General features: G+C 44.8%; 1 protein-coding gene across 3 annotated transcripts in view; it reads left to right on the top strand.

Annotated features, from left to right (window-relative positions):
* Positions 1-20,123, top strand: part of SPRTN (SprT-like N-terminal domain) — a 349,183-nt gene that overhangs the window by 190,452 nt on the left and 138,608 nt on the right. For all 3 annotated transcript variants that reach the window (XM_069606943.1, XM_069606942.1, XM_069606940.1), the window contains exon 4: positions 15,351-15,645. In XM_069606943.1, the coding sequence (XP_069463044.1) occupies positions 15,351-15,645 (295 nt within the window). The remainder of the gene's footprint in view (positions 1-15,350; positions 15,646-20,123) is intronic.

Below are 20,123 nucleotides of genomic sequence, written 5' to 3'. Positions count from 1 at the left end.
TGCATTATTTTTCACAAAATGTATTTAATGTCATCTGGATAAATCTGGATAATGTTGGTGGGAATAGAGCACCCAGAGATGTTTAGAAAAAACAATACATATAGGTATGATCCAGTATGACAGGCTGGATCTCAATGCAATAACAACAACAGATAACTGCTACTATTGATTGGTTGATCATTTCAAATGTGCAGTCACAAGAATAAACATAAACCCACATCAATGGACCTATATACAAAAAGCACATTAACAATGCTTCAAATGTACACTATTTGAAGCATTGTATACGCTTTGATTTATTCATTAAAAAATATACTTTCCACCACTCGATGGCACTGTAGCGTTTCATTTGTCAGCAGCATAGCCTTTCTTACACATGATGGTGAATTTCCAACCGAAAGACCAAATCTGTGACAGCTAAGCGAGCAACACAATAAAGCATGCACCCTTTTAAAATGTGTTCATACCCATAACGTCTAATAGCTTGATATGCCAAAAAGTAAAGTTTGCTTTGATGTCCTTAGGTGAATATTCTTTAATAACCATACATAACACGCTGGAAGTTTGTGACGAATCTCCAAACCTAAGTGAGTTTAAGGCACAACTTATTTTTTGGGGTGTTTTTTAAAGCGCTGAAAATAAAGTGGATAAATCCAGGATGTTTTGCCTTTTGCATCTTCTAGTTTTCCATGCAGGATGTGGAAAATAAAAGGTGCAGTGATATTATTTTGGCACAAAATGCTGCTATAAGGATTTACATGTTATGATGATTTACTATGCAAGTAAACTGTATGGACAGTATTATTGTAGGTCTTGACACCCAAAACAAAATGTTTTGTTCCAAGTAAAGCGCGTAAGAAGGTGGCCATGCCCAAATTGAACGAGCGTGTTAAAATCCCAGCTTTGCTGTTTAGCGTAAGTGTGTGATGCTGGGCAAATAATGTAATCTCACTCTGACTTCAGTTGCAAAAATTGGAGTGCTTATAAGTTTACACCCTTACAAAAGGACAGTTTTAATAAGTGTAGGGGCACATTGGTGTATACTGGTGTTCCTCTGCTAGTGGCTCCAATACTGCTGCATAGAATTGCATTATTGCTGCACTGGCCCTCCCCCATTCTTGTAACACTGGATTTGAAAGGCAGACAGTGTCACCAGCCAGTCAGTGCACTAGAGATTCTAGTATAGCGGACTGTGGTAGAACCAACATTACATTTTCTCCCCTGTTGCTCTCAGCCACTGAAGGTGCTTGGGCCGTCCAGAGTACTGCCCCACACTCTGCAATGCCCTGTTATGCTAGGATATTGAGTCTTTAATTGCACACCATCTGCCATTTTCACACTTTCTAGGACCTTCAGGTTCTGCAAGAAGTTGGTGTTTCAAACTCAAAGGAGGGAGCAGTTAACTGGTTGTAACATTGAAGCTGCACTAGAATATTCTTATTACAATGAGTAATGAAGTTAGATGCCCCTACACAAGTAAGTGTGCCATTCCTCCACAGTCTCTCAAGTTAGAGCCTCTCCCAACATTTTAAGGGTTAGCCCCAGCCTACATTTTAGCCTACGTGCACCCCTGGATGTGCGCACTTGCATTTTGATAGGTAGGGAGGTGAGGGAAGTCTTTCCCCCAAACTGGCGATGTTAAAGTTTTACTGTGTGTGCTCAGAAAAATGTAGTTGAACAAACGCAGTAAAACTTTAAAGCTGTTACTTTCAAGAAAGTCTTCCATCACCTGTCTGCATATTGCGCTTTAAAATATACTATTCAATAGTTGTTCCCCACACCAGACCATGGAAGGAGTTGGGTAGAACAGTGGGGGCAGAGCCTCCAAGTTTGCCCTACCTATTTTCTGAAGCGGTCCCTCCCATCACAACTTAATTCCCCCCTCCTTCCTCTGAAATGTAGGTTTTGTTGTACCCCTGCATGGGAGAGATGTCAGATAGGTCGGCTTACTCTCACAAGCCACCAGCCAGCCCCAGCTCTCCCCTCAAATGTTTGCAATAAAGGGGCGGGAGCCAACACCTATGCAATTATTCCTTTACTTGCTGCCTGTTGTAAATCTGCTCTGTAATGTATAATTTATAAAGGTATGCTGGCTGCAGTAAGACGTGTGCTTGCTGTTGGGCTATACCACGAGGGATGGGCCATTACCCCATGCAGGGATCAACGGTTCCATTAGTCTGAACTGAATATATTTGCCAATCGCATATGCAGAGAGGCTATGTGCCACTGGCGCATGCAGAAAAGAGATGCTCAGTTAGCATGTGCAGAGAGGAGATTTGCTGCTGCATGTGTACGGGGGCTATGCCAATAACAGGTCGAAAGGGAGTATGTGTTCTTACATAGCGCTTTTAGCCAAATTCCTTCAGCTTTTAAGCACTGTGGTAACGGTTATTATCCCATTTCGAATGGCACTTGATTTATTACAGCAAAACAGAGCAGAATGCCAGGGGAGCACTGTTGGGCATTGTGGTGGGGGCTGGCGAGGACATGTTCGAGGCTGAATAAGGAAAGGGGAGAGGGAAAATCGGGTACATCTGGCCCCAGTACATTTTGTCAATTTCCAGCAATGATAGTAAATTGTGTGAACAGTCATTCTTCATCATTGCATTTCTTGTAAGAAAGAAGCAACTCCTCTGCGGTCTTCCCTCTGCACCACACCCATCAAGGCTGCATCACGTAATTGGAACTTGGGACGTGCAGGCCGCCCTCCTGCCCATTAGCTTTCCACCCTTTCTTTGGATGCAACGTTTTAGCCCTTAAAACTGCCAGAGAGGAGATGTGCTGTTATAGCATGGGCAGAGGAGATGCTATGTTAGCACTCGCAGAGAAGAAATGTCCCCATAGTACGTAATTAGTAAAGATGTGTCGTTTGCACGTGACATGGAACAGAAGTGCAATTAGCATGCAGAGCCGAGATGTGCCGTTAGCATGCAGAGCCGAGATGTGCTGTTAGCATGTGCATAGACAGGATGTGGAATTTGCACATGCTAACTACACATCCCGTCGCTGTACAGGATGTGCAGTTAGTACATGCAGAGAGGATACGTCCCATTAGCAGATGCGTAGAAGGCATGTCGTTAGCATGCACATCTCCTCTGTGCACATGCATGCAGTTATAACAAATGTACAGAGAGTTGTCCCACTTGTATGTGCGCAGAGAAGATACACCATTAGCAGACGAGAAGAGATGTGCCAATAGCATGAGCATATAAGAGATTGGAAGTCACTATGGGTAGAGATATGTCCTGTCAACGTGTACAAATATCAGGCTTGCTAAACAGAACATGTTCTATCAATACGTGAAAACAATGTCTGCCATTAGCATATTCATAGAGATGTGCTGTTAGCATGCGCACGGTGTAAATGTGCAATTTCCACATGCAAATGACAAAAATTTTTTCTTCAAATGCTAACGGCACATCTCTGAAAATGCTGTAAGTAGATGTGCCTTTACCATGTGCACAGAGTACGTGGCATACTCGTTAGTATGTGTCGAGGAGATGCGTAGCTAGCATGTTCAGGGAGGATATATGCCATTATCAAGTGGAGTTATGTGCTGTTACAATGTGCCCAGACGGGAAGTGCCGTTTGCATGTGGAGTGAAGGGCTCTTCACAAGCCAGACAACTTTGATCTACAACGCTTTTGGTCTATGGGTCTGATTTTACGTATGCATTGGGTGTATGTGTTGGATAAGTTTTACTCTCTTTCAGAGGACAAAACAAATTTTTACTCTCATAAAATTGCATTTACTCTCTAATTTGAAAAATCATGCGTAAAATACTCTCACCTCAAAATCTTATCTGGAGCCCTGCTTCCAGTGTTATGCAGATGACACCCAACTCTTATTCAGACTCCCCTCTGCATCTCTTCCGACTTCCTCTGTCATTCCTTATTGCCTGTCCACCATCCAATCTTGGTGCACCTCCAATGATCTCTGTCTCAATGCCAGCAAGACTGAGAGTCTTCCTATCGGGACTCATGTTCCCTCTTTTCTCCCCTTACTCTGGCCAAACTCTATGGGCTCTCCCCACTCGCCTTCCTCTGAAACCAGAAACCTGGCAGTTTTATCTTCGACTCCTCTCTCTGTCTTTCATTCCTCACATCTTGGACCTTGCCAAGAAGCCCCCTTTCCCAGGCCCGGTGGTAAAGGAACTGATCAGGGAGTTTGGGGACTTCAGTGGCTTACGGGTGGCCTATGGGCGAATTGGGAGAAATCGGCGGGGCTGCTGAGGTGGGGGAGTGGGGGCGGTACTACCTGACTGCCCATTAACCGTAGCCCAAGGGACAATTAAATAAATGGGGATCCACATATGCCCGGACAAACGCACTTCCCTGCGGATCAATCTCAACCTGATATTGGCTAGAGCCAAGACAGATGTCCTCCACTGGAACCCCCTCCTGGTGTCGTTGCTGGGACATGCAAATCTGTTTAAGATGCTGACCCTCCCACGGTTGTTAAATGCCGTCCCGAACACACCCATGAAGATCCCAGCCAAGATGTTCCGAACCATAGAAGGGATTCAGCGACAGGCGAAATGGAGGGGGTGGAGGGTAAAACGGCAAGAGTAACACTGCCCTCCCAGACCAACCTAACCCTGGTGAGGTTGGTCTGGGAGGGCAGGGATAGAGTTACCGGACGTCCAGGAGTATTACTGTGCCTCACAGTTAGCAGCAGTGAATGAATGGGTCCTGTGGGGGGCTGCGGCTGGTGTACATCGGATGAAACATACAATCGAACATAAACGGTTGGTCCCCCAGGGCTGGGCACCAATGAGCAATTCACTTACATGCGGTTACACCACCCCTTGAGTCACAAGGGTTAAGAGGAGTGGGACCTACCGGAGTGATCTCTGCTGGAGGCTAACCTGCTGGACGGGAAACTGCCGGGGAGGGTGGCCACTACACTTTATTAGGCAATTAATAACTTTGCTACTGGTCCGATGAGCAAATTGAAGGAGAAATGGGAAGAGGACTGGGTGGGGGTGTTGGGTTCTGCGAGGGAGGCGGGGTCTCTAGTAGGTTGAGACTGGTTTGGTACAAATGTATCCATAGGGTTTACTTCACCAGGGTCAGGCTCCATAGGATGGGGAGGGCAGGGGACCCCAATTGTGTTAGGTGTGAATAGGGCAGGGCCACATTCATTCACACTGTGTAGTTGTGCCCCAGATTACGACGGTTTTGAGAGAGGGTACAGTAATCGGTGGGGGAGGTGGTAGGGAAACCTATACCTAATTGCCCAAAGTTTTGTTTGTTGCAAATATAGGGGGAGATGGACTTTGATGGCAAGTGACTGGAGCTGATAAAGACTGCATTGATGGTGGCTAAAAGAGACATTGAGGCAAACTGGGCAAGTGTTCTCAATTTGGCTGGCGGGTATGGACCACTGGTGTGCGATGGAGCAATGGGTGTATTCCAACTCTACCTCCTCAGAGGCATCCTCCCTTTTCCCCAGAAGCGTAAGGTCGCCAGAGTTCTGGTACTCTCCAGGCTGTACTATTGTAACAGCCGCTTCCTTAATCTACCTTCTTTTGTCCACCACCTCCAGCTAATTCAGACTAGGACTGCGAGACTTCTCCTTTGCCTCAAGCCCAGGGACCGTATCTCTCCAGCCCTAAAATCTTCCCACTGGCTTGCACACGCCGAATGTTCACAAGGCCTAGTAGGACCGCTATTGTATTTTGCTCTTCACTGTTAGATTCTATTGTCTTGCTGTTCCCTTGTTCCTTCCCTTTGCCCTGTGGGCTCTTTGAAGCACAATTTTTTGATGTATAAGCGCCTTACAAATGCCCAATAAAATAATTACAAATAAGACCCGCATAGACACCAGTTTCTCCTGGTTCTGCAAGCATCAACAGAACAGCACAACTTCTTTCCTTTCCCCATTTCCCTTACTAACCAACCCCACCCATTTTTCTTACAGAGCCAAGTGAACGCAAATTGCAGTGGTGCGTGGTATAAATCATCATAACCTAGTTCGGCCATCTTTTGATATATTTGTTGCAAGGAGTAAATTAGTCCCTTTTTTTTTATTGGTAGGGAATTACTTAACAAGCAATTTAAAATGACACCGGAGTGTGCAGGATGCCAGAAAACGCATAGGAATTCTATCGCGGATGGTCGCTGTACGGGATACAACATGAAAAGATATCTAATATATATATATATATATATATATATATATATATATATGTGTGTGTGTATGTGTATATATATATATATATATATATGTAATCATTGGCATCAATTGGGCCGAGAGAGGCTCATATTTACAAAGTAGATCTTGGTAATAATATTCTAACTATAATGGCAGAAATAGTTTGCCCATCTTTTATTATATAAAGAGAAAACCAGTCCTTCTTTTATTTCGATTAGGGAGTTACATAAGTAATTTGAAATGGCACCAAGTGTCTAGGACGCCAGAACACACAGGAATTATACCACTCAGCCCTACAGTTAAGGTGCGTAACGTGCCTTTTTATGCATATAATTAAAGGAAATACGGATGATTTATTTTTCTACTGCGTACCATGTACGCTGGATTTATTAATTAAAAAAATACTTTCTGCCACTAGATGGCACTGTAGCAAGCAAGCTCCTGCCTTGAGGCAGGCAGACCCTTCCCTTGACAGTCTCTCTCTGAAGCATGTATCCTAATCAGTGATCTCAGTGAGGGGGAGCGAATGGGAGCAGTGCTTTTTTTGTTTTCCCCCATTACCATTCGTATACTTTTATTTTAAAAAGAAACCGCTCCGGAGCGCTCCTTTCAAAGTAAAAGTATAGGAACGGTTGCAGCACTGCTCTGTCTGATGCAGGCTGCAGACAGTTGACAGATGGCAAAGCCTTGGCCCACGTCTGCACATTGAGGTGCGGTGCCGTTCATTTCTGCACGTGCCCCTCACTATGCGCAAGCGTGGGCCAGTGACCAGCAGCCTCTGTCGGAGTTGGACTGCGCCAGGCTTTGAATTTACCTCCTGCAGGCTGCGTTGCCAGACAGGGAGGTAAAGGGGGGTCACAGACTGAGGCCAGTGTAGTGGGTCGGGAGAGAGGGATGGTTCAGTGCCGTCCCTCTCTCCCGACCTGAGCATTTTTTATTTCTTTTTGGTGCGGGCGGGAGGGAGGTCACAGGGCCAGGCCAGATGCTGGGTCGGGAGAGAATGACGGTTCAGTGCTGTCCCTCTCTCCAGACCCGAGCAGCATTTTGTACTGCACTGCAGTAGTAAAGTGCATAGTACGGGCGGGGTGTCAGGCTCCAGCCAGGCCAGATGACTAGTGGGTCGGGAGAGAGGGATGGTTCAGTACCATCCCTCTCTCCCGACCTGAGCATATTGGACTGCACTGCAGTAGTCTGCAGTGCAGTACGATATGTCTGCAGTGCAGTGTGCAGGCAGGAGCTCAGGGGCCAGCCAGGCCAGATGACTAGTGGGTCGGGAGAGAGGGACGGTTCAGTGCCGTCCCTCTCTCCCGACCTGAGCATTTTTTTATTTGGTTTTGGTGCGGGCGGCAGGTCACAGGGCCAGGCCAGGTGCTGGGACAGGAGAGAAGGAAGGGTCAGTGCTGTCCCTCTCTCCCCACCCGAGCATATTGTACTGTACTGTACTGCACTGCAGTAGTCTCGGTTCAGAGGATAGCGCACAGAAGCTGCGTGTTTCCACGTCTGAGGCAGTGAGAGACTTTTTGGGCCAATATGGGCCAGTTTTATGAGTTACTTAACTATGCAGATAGTAGTTTTGACCAGTGTTGCCGAATAAATATTCATTAAAATGCTCAAGTTTTGTCCCATTTGAAATAAATACCTCCCCCTTGGGTAAACAGTGTCACAAAAGGAATGAATTGCCATTTGCAACTGTGGGCCACTTTTTCATTGGTGCCCAAGACAATGTTATGGCCCAGTCCGACCGCAGGGGAAAATGAATACAATTGAGAGCAGATGGGTAAAGTTGGAGACCACATGAACCCAGAGCATTTGCAGACTGAGGGCATCCATTGCTTTTCTTACCTATGCGAGCATAACCAGGCGCCTAGAAGCTATCCAGCAACCTGGCACTATAAAATTCATAAAAAATAGAACAAACACACAGGTGAATAATTAAACTGCATTGCACTGGGTAACACAAGCAACCCCGGCACCACCTTTTTTAAATAATATAATGGGAAATGCAGTACAGCTCTAAGTAAATGTTTATTAAACATGTTCAAAGTCCTCTGTAAATGGAAAGTGATTCTTACCTTAATCCGGTCCCATGCAGGTGGTAGAATCAGAATCATTTGGGGGGGGGGTTGATGAGATAGTTCGCTTGTGTTGCCCCAGAGGACACTGATCCAAGGCCCCTCCAAGTCAGACCGCCAACGCCGTCTCCTGGGATGAACAGCCTCGTCCTGGCAGGGTGCGGGCAGGAGGTCAGGGGACAGCCAGGCCACCCATAATGTCTAATAGTTTGATGCTAAAAACTAAAGTTGCTTAGATGTCCTTAGTTGAATCTTAAAATCATACATAACAAGTCATGCTGGAGGTTTGTGACGAATCTCCAAACCTAAGTGAGTTTATGACACAACTTATTTTATTGTGAGTGTGTCTTAAATCGCTGAAAATGAAGTGGGTAAATAGTTAATTTGCCTTTTGCATCTTTTTATTTTCCACATCCTAAATGGAAAACAATAGGCACACTGATATTATTTTGGCCCAACATGCTGCTATACGAATTGGCATGTTGTCATGATGCTTTACTGTGAAATTAGTGTATTTTGCAAGTAAACTCTATAGGACAGTATTATTGTAGGTCTTGATTGACACCCAAAACTTAAATATTTTTTCCAAGTAAAACGTGGAAGAAGATGGCCGTGCCCAAATAGCACAGTAAGTTAAAATCCCTGTTCACTGTTTAGCTTAAGTGTGTGATCCTGGGCATATAATGTAATCTAACCCTGGCTTCAACTGCAAAAATGTGAGTGTGTATAAGTGATTACATTTACACCCTTAGAATAGGACTTGATTTGACAGGCAGACATAGTCTCACCAGCCAATAATGCGCACCAGAGATTCTAGTATATCGGACTAACTGTGGTTGAACCAACATTACATTTTCTCCCCTGTTGCTCCCAGCCACTGACGTTGCTTGGGCTGTCCTGAGTACTGCCCCACACTCTGCAATGTCCTGTTATGCAATGATATTGAGTCTTTCAAAGGCCATTTTGGCACTTTCTAGGACCTTCAGGATCTGCAAGAAGTGGGTGTTTCAGACTTAAGGAGAGAGTTAACTGATTTTAACATTGAAGCTGCACTAGAATAATCTCATTACAAGTAATCAAGTTAAATGCCCCTTCACAAATAAGTTTGCCACCCCTCCACCATCTCCAAAGTTAGTGCTTCTCCCACTATTTGAAGGGTTACCCCCGTCTAAATATTAGCCTGGATGCACCCCTGGATGTGTGCACTTGCATTTTGTTTAGCAGAGAGGTGAGGGAAGCCTTTCCCCGAAACTGGCGGTGTTAAGTTTTACAATGTTTGCTCAGAAAAATGTACTTGAACAAACACAGTAAAACTTTAAAGCTGCTACTTTCATGAAATACTTCCATCACCTTTCTGCAAATTGCGCTTTAAAATATACTTTGATAGTTGGTCTCCAGAAAGTGGGGGCCGGGGGGTAGACTGGGGCAGAGCCTCCAAGTTTGCCCCGTCTATTTTCTGAAGTTGCCCCTGCCAGCCCTGTCTCTCCCTTCCGGCTTGCATTGCGCACTTTGACGACTCCGGCCAACCCATTTTGCTTTGACCTGAGCCAATGGCCGGGCCCCACAACCATCCCTTGGGGCCCTGTCCTGATTTCCTGGCATTTTTCCTTTCTAGCTCCTGCTGCATCATTCCCCCCTCCCCTCTTCTCGTTCACTTGGGCCGAGTTGATCATCTCATTCCCCTGGGGCCCTCTCCTCTTTTTAGGCCTTTGTGTACCACTCTGAGGCCCCCACTCCTCTGTTCCCGACCTTGGGTTGGGGGGGGGGAATTACTTTGGCCGGGCAGGTATTATTAAAGTGCATAGAAGTAGAAGGAATCTGGCATGAAATACTATCTAAAATGGTGGTAAAGTGTGTTGAAGGCATTTCATAGCCAAGAAGGCGGCAGAACAGAGAGCACACTCACAAACGGAACCTGGAAGGTAGGCATTGACCACACCAGTAAGTGGCAGACTGCAATATCAGGAGAGGTGACCAAGAAGGAGCCCTCTGCTGTTGCTACTAAACGACCAGGCACATATGGGGATTATAGAGGGGTGGATGTGGAGGGGTGCTGTTTAAATGTAAAGTAGCAATGCAGAGAGATGCATACAGATGTTACCAAGCTTGGGGTGAAGTATACACAATTTACCCAAGTAGTCCGTTCTTCACTGTATTACCATTTCCGGGAGTGAGTTGGTGTCTTCCTTTCCCCCAAGTTAGCTAAATTGTTTGTGCTTCTGTAGCTTCCTACATTTATTAATTGATGCAGTCTGTGGGTCCCGGTCTCCTTTTGTGAACAGTCATAGATTTGTATGCAGTTCAGGCCTAAGTTAAGAAAACAATCCCCCTGGTCACTGCACATTAATGCCTTCTCGTAGACCTCTTTATACCAATGTTTCCTGGTCTTCATTGGCATATGGTGAATAAGCAGCAAAAACAGAGTATCAGAGGCCCTGCTGGACCAACCAGTATTCTGACTCCAAAGAGCTGAACTAAAAGTGGGGAGGTGGGCACAGAAGACCCATCCCAGCCCATGTACTTAGAACTTCAAGTACATGGGAAAGGAATCCCGCTAATTGCAGAGATTAAGGTCTACACACTTGGCACTACTCTTACTATCTGGTTGGCATTTTAAAAGCATTGCCAGGAAGGATCTTTATTATGTTATGAATAGTACGCTATAGCCAGTTTCAAAAGCTCAAGCTATGATAAGTTTTGAACACCTTTATGTTCAATTGCATAACTAATATAGAATGAAAGGTCATGTCAGGAAGGGTGGTCGAAGTTGTTCGTGCTGTTTTCCAGGTAAGAACAAGGTGCCTGGCAGTGGCAGAAGTCTATAGAGAAGCAAGAAAAGGAATGCAGAGGGAGGACCGCTAAAATGGCTACAAAGAGAACACTGCTAGATTTCTTTGCGCATAGTACAAAAAAATCCCAGGAAGATCCTGTACTGTTATGTGGAGCAATTGTACATGACATTATTCGCAACGTAGTTGACAAAGTTGAGCAGCAGAAAAAAAACATACAGGAGAAAATGTTAAAGATAGCACTTTTGCTGAATGGCAAGTTAGGTATCCATGGTTAGAAACAAAAATGGATGAACAAGGCAAAAGGAGACTTCTATGTAAAGTTTGTGTTAAGGCAAACGTTCATAATGTGTGGGGACAGGAAGGAGCCATCGATGTTCAATTATCAACCATATCGCGCCACAAGGATTGCAAAGATCATCAAACTGCTGAACAGGAAATTGCATACCTTGTGATGGCCAACAACGATTCAGAATGTCTAGATAGTAGTGACAGTGAGGAAGATGTCAGCATTGTTGTAGAAGAGAATGACAAAAGATTGTTCAGTACAGTATTTTATGCAGCAAAAGAGGAATTGCCATCCGAAAAAGTAAATGGTTTACTTGAACTTCAAGCTAAGAATGGAGTTACTACTGTACACAGTAAAGATTACAAAAATGTAAGCTGGGATTCGGTGAAGGATGTACAAAGTAGCATTGCATCTGTGATGGAAAAACAACTATCTAAGCAACTAAAGCAATCAACTGTGTTTGGTATTATGATAGATGAAAGTCAGGATCTTAGTGTTCAAAAGAAACTGGCTATTTGTGTCCGGTACCTTGATAGTACAGGAGCACCAATTACTTTGTGTAATTTACGCATTGACGACGGCAAAGCAAGCACAATTGTAGCACGGTTGACAGAAAAAATGAAGAGTATTGGTCTTGATATGTGAAAGCTTCTATCTCTTGGAACTGATGGCGTGATGGCACTGTAGTTATGTTGGGATCAAAGACAGGTGTTGGTGTGCAACTCTGGGCCAAATATTCACCATTCCTTACACAAACACATTGTCTTGCACACAGACTCAGTCTAGCATGCACAGACTCTATGACAAAAATGCCAGTCCTCGACAAATTTACATCCCGGTTTAATTCTTTATATGCCCTATTTCATACTTCTGCAATAAGGACAACAAAACTTGAGAAGGTGCAAGAAGTAATGGACGATCCTGTTTTAAAAATGAAAGAGGCACACTCGTTGGCTGGCTTAGTATGAGAAAAGCGGTTGAAGCAGTTCACAGAAGCTACCCTTCGGTTGTAGTTTCTCTATCGCAGCTTGCTGCTGATGGAAACGCTACTGCATCTTCACTGCACAAATACTTTAGCAGCTACAAGTCAGCCGTTATTACTGCATTTATGTTAGATGTACATAATGTTGTGGGAATTCTTTGCCGGGAATTGCAGAAACAGACTTTACTATTTACTGAAATTCAGCCATTGGTAGATGCTACTTGTAGAAGTCTTGAATCCTTGCTCAAAGAGGATGGTGATAATTTAGGCAACTTGAGATTATCGTTGGGGTCGCCTGACACAGAGGGCAAATGTATCTCACTAAAAGGTGTAATACTATCTTATAGTTCTCTTTCTGGTGCAGAGTTTAACTTATTAAGAGAACAGTATGTCACAAATCTAATAGAAAACATTGGGAAGAGATTTCAAAATGAGGATAATGCCATTTTTACTCATTTGGGTAACTTGTTAGAACCAGCAACAGTTTTAGACAATAGTGAGTCAGAAATCGGGGAAGCACTCCATGGCATATGCACATTTTTATGGACAAGCAAAAAAAGTAAGAATTCAGTATGACAGCGAAGGCCTGCATGTTGAGGAAAATGAGATTGCTTCTTTATTAGATGGCCAAACTTTACAGAAAAAAGAATGGCCTCTGTTGCATGGTATGATTAAGGGGAGCTATAAGGGTTGCAGTATGACAAAAAATCTGCAGGCGTGTTGCTAGTCTACATGGTGATTTGATGCCAAATATTGCAAAAGTATGCAAAATTGCTTTATGTCCGTGTGTAACCAGTGTAGAATGCGAAAGGGCATTTAGCACACAACAGGATTAAAATAAAATTCAGATGCTCCCCTAAAAGTGAAACCATAGACACTTTGATGAAAATCGTTATGTTAGGACCATCCTTTAGGGACTTTGACCCAACTACTGCAATAAAACTATGGCATGCAAGGAAGAAAAGACGTCCAGCCAGGCTTTCACAGCCATACACACCTAGACAAAAGAAAACTAAAATTAACTGAATTCTTGTAGGTTTTCTTCACCCTGGTACTTTGTTTCTGCCATGATGCTTTCAAAAGCATTATATACATTTGATAGGTGTGTGTATTAGCTAGGACACAGAAAGCATGGAGACTTGCATATTCAATCCTCTTAAGCATGGTTGGAGCGAAAGTGGAGACTTTATTTGCCAGAGACTAAACTTCACCCCGAAACAGGACAGTCATGATGCAGATGTTTGCAACAATCTATAAGATTGTCTTTTGAAACGTAGACTGATCCGTCTACCTCCATTCTCTAGGTGACAATCACACACCTATAATCAGCTTGCTTTTTAAGTGTATCAGGCTGTTTTTTCATGTTTTAGTGTGTGATTGTGTAATGGGTGGCTCAGTTTACCTTGCTCCAAGCTACCATGTAAGCCAGTAAAAGTTGATTCTGGCTAGTGAGTAATGTGTGGAATACTTAGTGGTCAAAACAGATTACCTTGGCTCTACGTAAGGGTAACACTTTTATTTGTGAAGCGTTGCATGTTATTTTCAGAATTTGTGACGTCTGTTTTAAATTATAGGAAAGGAGACCACATGTAATATTTCCAATAAGAACAACGCACGGAACATGTTATAGAAATTGATTTCCTAAACTCTAGCCTAGCACTGTTTTGTTGACTACTTTCACTTCTTTCAAACTATGTAAGCAAGTTCTGTACTGTAACACTTGCTTACGCACGCTCCATCTGCAGGAAATGCTTACGCACGCTCCATCTGCAGGAAATGCATTAGTCTCAATCTATAGTAGTTCTTAACAGAGTTTCTAGGCCCAGAATTTTGAAAATGAAGCTGCGTATGTAGCATGTACTCAGGTTATTTTATGGCAGAATATTGTCCTCAAGTGTAATAAAATGCTTAAAGGCAAGCCAGACAACTTTGATCTACAACTCTATTTGTCTACGGGTCTGACTTTACGTATGCATTGGGTGTATATGTTGGATATGTTTTACTCTCTTACAGAGGAGAAAACTCCTTTTTACTCTCTTGAAATTGCATTTACTCTCTAATTTCAAAAATCATGCGTAAAATACTCCCACCTCAAAATCCTATCTGGAGCATTGATACCACAAGTGGTTGCTATTTTGCGAGGTAAGGACTAGGTATTAGGCATGCAGTGGAATATAAATGATATACCTTCAAAAGCTTGTTACCTAGCAAGTTGATTGGTGCATATATCTTTTTTATGGACTATCATACTTGGTACATGATCTAATACAAATCACGGATCACTACTATTCGATTTAAGAGGTGAGGGCCTGGAAACTAAAATTGACTTGGTGATGAATAGATCATTGAAAGTAATATACCAATGAATAGTCACATAAACATATTATCTGTAACATCAGTAAATTGGGCAGTTACTTATTTTAGAGCTCTTATTAATTTTAATTAAATGAAATAATGTATCGGGCATAATACAGTAAATATTTTTTTCTTTTCTAGGCAAAAAATGTGACAATCAGTTATGTTTGTGGTATTGGAGAACAAGGCAAGATTATTGCCATTCATACAAATTAGAGGTAATAGAATTCATTTGTTTTATAGCCCCTGAAGAAGTATATGATGCGGAAGTGCTACATGTCTCGTAGTGCGAAAATGTGTTTGGCGATGGGTGATGAACTCTAAATGCAATGAACTCTAAATCTTCATAGAAAAAGCTTTTTGATTGCACAACGTACCCAAAAGAAAATATTGGTGGACTTTACAGAAGATTGAACTCTGTATAATTGATGCAAAAATATATTAATTGATGAAATCTCCTCTCCAATTGAAACACACAGCTTTTTTTTTTTTAAGTACTCAGAAAAAGAGCTGTTTGTAGATGGGTTTTTGGAAAATATATTAATTGTTGGAATTTGTTTTTTATATTGTAACAGCTAATAAAAATTGCACAATGAGAGGCCATTGTCTTTGGTATAATTGCTTGCATATGTTTATTCAATTTTAATATTACAAGCAAAGTGTATTAGGATGCAACTGTTCAAATGTTACTATTTTTGCTCTTGCAGGTCTACCACGACTTCCATGATGAAGTAGACGAGTATCGCAAACATTGGTGGCTGTGTAATGGCCCCTGTCAGAAAAAGCGGCCGTATTTTGGTTATGTGAAGCGTGCCATGAATAGGGCACCATCTGCCAATGATCCTTGGTGGGCTGAGCACAAGCAAACATGTGGAGGCACATTTACAAAAGTCAAGGAGCCAGAAAACTATTCTAAAAAGGGAAATGGAAAAAGTAGTCTACCCTCCACTCAAAATCCAAAGATGGGGACATCTCAAAGCCAAAAGCTACTTGAAGAAAAAGGTATGAAACACTAGAATCGGCCTTAGTGCACAAAAAGGTTATTGCTGCCAAATGAAACTAAGGCAAGCTTATTGGATATTTGTTACTTGTAAGCACCAGAAAGATGGCTGGAGTACATGTTTTTAAATAGAATATTGGCACCTGGAGAGGGAGAAGCAGCCAATCCGGTTGCTCGGATCGTGGGCTGAAGCATACAATCTGAGCTGGCGTTCTGAGCAGCCAGATCCCATCTCCCCCATCCCCCTCGCCCAACCAACCTTCCCCTCTGGTGTCCGGTCCCTTCCCAGCTGCACTTACCCGATACTCGTGCAGCGGCACTGCTGCTGCTGCCGCTCCATGGCTGCTTCCTCTCCGTGTCCCTGCTAGCTGACATGGAAATGGAAGAGGTGCTGCGTATGGTGCCCTGCCTTCCAGTTCCATGGTGGCCATCTTCTTTATATTTTTTTGTTTAAATGAAAGCCTCGCAGCGTCCCTTACATTCAAACAAAATGCATTGCTATCATCACCCGGGGTTTACAGATTTAAAACACGGGGTACCAATGGCAATAAGTATCTGTTCGGGGGGCTTCACCGGCTGGTAACGGCACTGGGCCCGGTGTTAAGGACCTCCCTTTGCTCGGGCCCATTAATTGGGCACAGGGCTGTTACCAGCTGGTGAAGCCCCTCGAACAGGTGCCTAGTGTTTAAATAAAAGGCCAAAGAGTTTATATCTTACGCTTACATGGCATATATATTTGCACTTGCCAGTTTTGGCGGACAGTGAAGGGTAGTTTGTGTGGGTCAGATTGAATCAGACAACTTTCAGAAACCATGTGGAAAATCATTATTCCTAATTGGACTTTTGCGTAATATACAAGCTGCAGTGGTTGTTTGCAGTCTTCTGAAGCCAATGGACTTGCTGCAGCCCCCTTTGTGTGGTTGGGGATGCTCGGACTGCATGGTTGATGGTTCATGAACTATGGGTCATTCTATTTAGTATGCATTGCCTCGCCACCTTTGTTTTTCCAACATTGGGAGGCATTATTAATCAAATCCATTTTCTATATAAATGTGCCTACATCATACAATTCACAAAAGCAGTTGTTGGTAAATTTACATAGTTATTTTTTACAGCATCCGAAGTGGTGCTTACCCTTTCCACCCTATGTTGCATGTCTTGACGGACTGGGTGCATCACTGTTCCAACTCGAACGTGGCGGCGTACCCTGGACGAGGGCTGACATTGGTGAGAGTGGACAGAGTTCTTGTCGTCGGCACCTAAATTGTCTCTTAGACCGGGGGCACCTTCTCGCTCGGGCCTGGATCCCTCTTCGTTAAACCTCTGCGGTGTCGGTAGGGGAAGTGGGGGCGGGGGGGCAGATGTTACTCAGTGGGGAGGGCCACTTGGTGATTCCCTTCATTTCATGCTTGGTCCACCATAACCTTAATAATAATAATTTGCAGATGTACTACTTTTGGGGCCCACAACCATTCCCCTAACGTCACTGTCCTAAACAGGTAGTTCTCAATCTTAACCCATTGTTTGTCCTTCTCTCCCCTGAAGTGAGGAACCAAAGTCCTGAACTGCGCCGCCTGAAAATAGTTATTCATATCTGCGAGGCGCATACCCTGCTCCTCCTTGGCACGCACTAGGGTGGAGTAGGCCACTCTGTCGCTTCACCTGCTACAGGAACTGGTTGATCCTGCTCTTCAACTACGTAAAATGTTCACCCAGCATGGCTATGGGCAGCATCTGCTAAAAATACAGGACCTTTGAAAGTAGCGTCATCTTGATCGCATTGAGGTGCTCCAGCCAAGACATGGTCAGTCTTGACCACCTGTCTAGGTCAGCAAAGATGTTTCATTGGAGCAGGGGGAAATTTGCGTCGTAAAGGTCTTTAGTGTCTTTTGTGATCTATACACAGAGGTATTTAATTGCTACTTCCTCAATCAGAACCCCAAATGTCTGTAATCCCATCCCACGGTCCTGCTCGGTTCTTCTGTATGGTAATGGAGTTGATCTTTCTGCATTGACCTTAAGCCCGGCCCACTATCTATACTCCTGAATCAACTCCAGGGCCCTCAGGATAGATAATGCAGGCTTGTCTATGTACATGAGCATATCATCTGCGTACATTTCCAATGTGTACTCGCACTCTCCGGTTTTGTTTCCCTCTATCCTGCCCTCTTTCCCAATTCTGTTCACCAGTGGTTCGATGGACAATACATACAGAAGAGGAGACAGTGGGCAACCTGCCACGTTCCCCTTCCCATGCTCCACTCCCTGAGGGGGGGGGGTTTTCATTCACTACCACCCTTGGCCAATAGGACTTGCAGCTGGCCGTGTCCTTGCCGCCTTCTGGGATCAGCGCTATGAGAGACCTGTCAATTGAAGCTGGTATCTGCCCTGACTCCCGAATGTGATTGAAGAGCTTCACCAACTGTCGGACTGTGGGACTAGTCCCCCTGCAAACCTTTTAAAGAACCCCATTGGGTACCCGTCTTCCCCTTGGGGGGCCCCCCCTGAAGGCAACCCATTAATCACGGCCCGCACTTCCTCAGATGTGAACAGGGATTCCCGGAGCGCCCTCTCTTCCAGGAGTAAATGTGTTATCACTGCCCGATCCAGATACCAATCCATCCCTGTGTTGTCCTTGTCTTCCTTGCTCTTGTATAGCTCCTTGTAGTGCTGTGCAAAGCATTCAGCAATACCTTCTGGGATCATGACCCACTGCTCTACCTCCCCCTGGATGCGTTCTACCCACCGTTCTCTGCACCCTCAGCCTAGCTGCTAACATAGCATCAGTCTTATCTCTCTTCTGATAGAATTTCTGTTTTGTGATGGTGTCTCCCACTCCAAACGAGTTCAGCTCTATTCTCATCCGTTGGAGGGCCTGCAAATCCTCCTCCTCATAACCCCTTTCTTCATGTTACCTGTCCTCCAACTGTACAATTTATTTGCAGAGCTCCTCTTCTCTCAACCTACGCTCCTGTTTCCTTTTAGCCCCTTGCTAATCAGTAACCCCCGCCAGGTGGCCCTCCCTGCTTACCACACTCTGATCGGCTTCACTTCTCCATTGTTATTCACTTGGAAGTATTCTTCCAGTACTGTGGTCAGCTGCTGTGCAAAGACTGGATCGCTCCATAGGAAATCATTGCATCGCCACCTAGTGTCTCCTCTATTCAATCCAGCTATATCATCCACCATGCTGACCAGGTCATGGTCTGACCGACCCACCGGGCGAATTTCGCAACTCTGCACTTGTGATGAATGCTTCCTATCAAGCAACAGGTAACCTATCCTAGTAAAGGTGGAGTGCACTCCCGAGAAGAATGGGATGCCTTGATGCATTACTCTCCACACGTCAGCCCGGCCCCTTTCCTCCAGGATTCTTTTAAAGGAGTCTCCATGCCCCTCCTCTGCTCTAATCTCTCTCCTTTTTTCGATTGCCTGTCCAGGTACGCTTCCGCCCATGAATTAAAATTCCCCCAAATTATGACTAATCCCTTTCTTCTGGGCAATATGGTGTTCAGTGCCTCTTCATTGAATGCTCTCTGGCCCTGGTTGATATAATATTATATTTATTTGAATTGCGCTCATACATGCGTATTTCAGAGCGTGGCGAGGCAAGGGAGGGGAAAAACAAGGGAGGACAAAAACAACAATCCTACTAGGCCCAGTGACCTTGAGAATGCACAAGTGCATGGGAGAAACATGCAAGTGCTGGGGTGGTGGTGGGTTGGGGGTATATACAGAGGTAAACCTCATCCATGCCTCCTTCAACCTGCCCTGCACCAACAACTATCGCCCCCCCCCCCCCCCCAACCCCAATCGGGCCACTTTCTTAGGGAGCCGCCGACTGGAGGGGCCTATGCAGCACTATTCCAACTCCTCCCTTTTTGAGCCTGCCAGATGCCCAATAGGACCGCCCTATTATCCCCTCCCACCCCCTCAAGCCCCCCCACCCACCCGCAGGGGCCTCTCTTGCCCTGCCCTCAATCGAGTTTCCTGAAAAAACGACATCCGTTGCAGCCTGTTTGAATTCCAGGGCCACCAAAAACCTTTTGGTTGGGGAGTTAAGCCTTTTCACATTGTGTCCCTATTCGCTAATGTCTTGTCATCCCCACAATCCTGCACTCCAATGAGTTCTCTCACACTCCCTCAATGCTGTCCCCCACCCCTGATCACCAGCACTGGTCTTCCTGCCACCCAATCATTTATCCCTGTCTGCACGCCCCCAATCCCTCCCCATACTTTGAAACTTAAACCCAGATTCCCCCACCATGGGTGAACTCACCACCACCCACCCTTTAGACGCGCCCTCTTACCAGAGATCGCTGAACCTTGTGGGGCCTAGGGCTGGCTCCTCTCTGCCCCTGTGCCCTGTTATGGAGTGTATCTGGGGGACGGGGGGATCTGCGTTCCCGGCGGATTTGCTCATCTGCCTCTCCAATATTCTCTGTCTGCCTCCAGACTGCCCGCGATTCTTCACCATGCG

The sequence above is a fragment of the Ambystoma mexicanum genome, chromosome 4p (genome assembly GCF_040938575.1).
Source record: "Ambystoma mexicanum isolate Mex_15411 chromosome 4p, UKY_AmexF1_1, whole genome shotgun sequence".
NCBI lineage: Eukaryota > Metazoa > Chordata > Amphibia > Caudata > Ambystomatidae > Ambystoma > Ambystoma mexicanum.
Note: the sequence above shows the minus strand (reverse complement) of the source record. Positions and strands in the feature narration are given on the sequence as shown.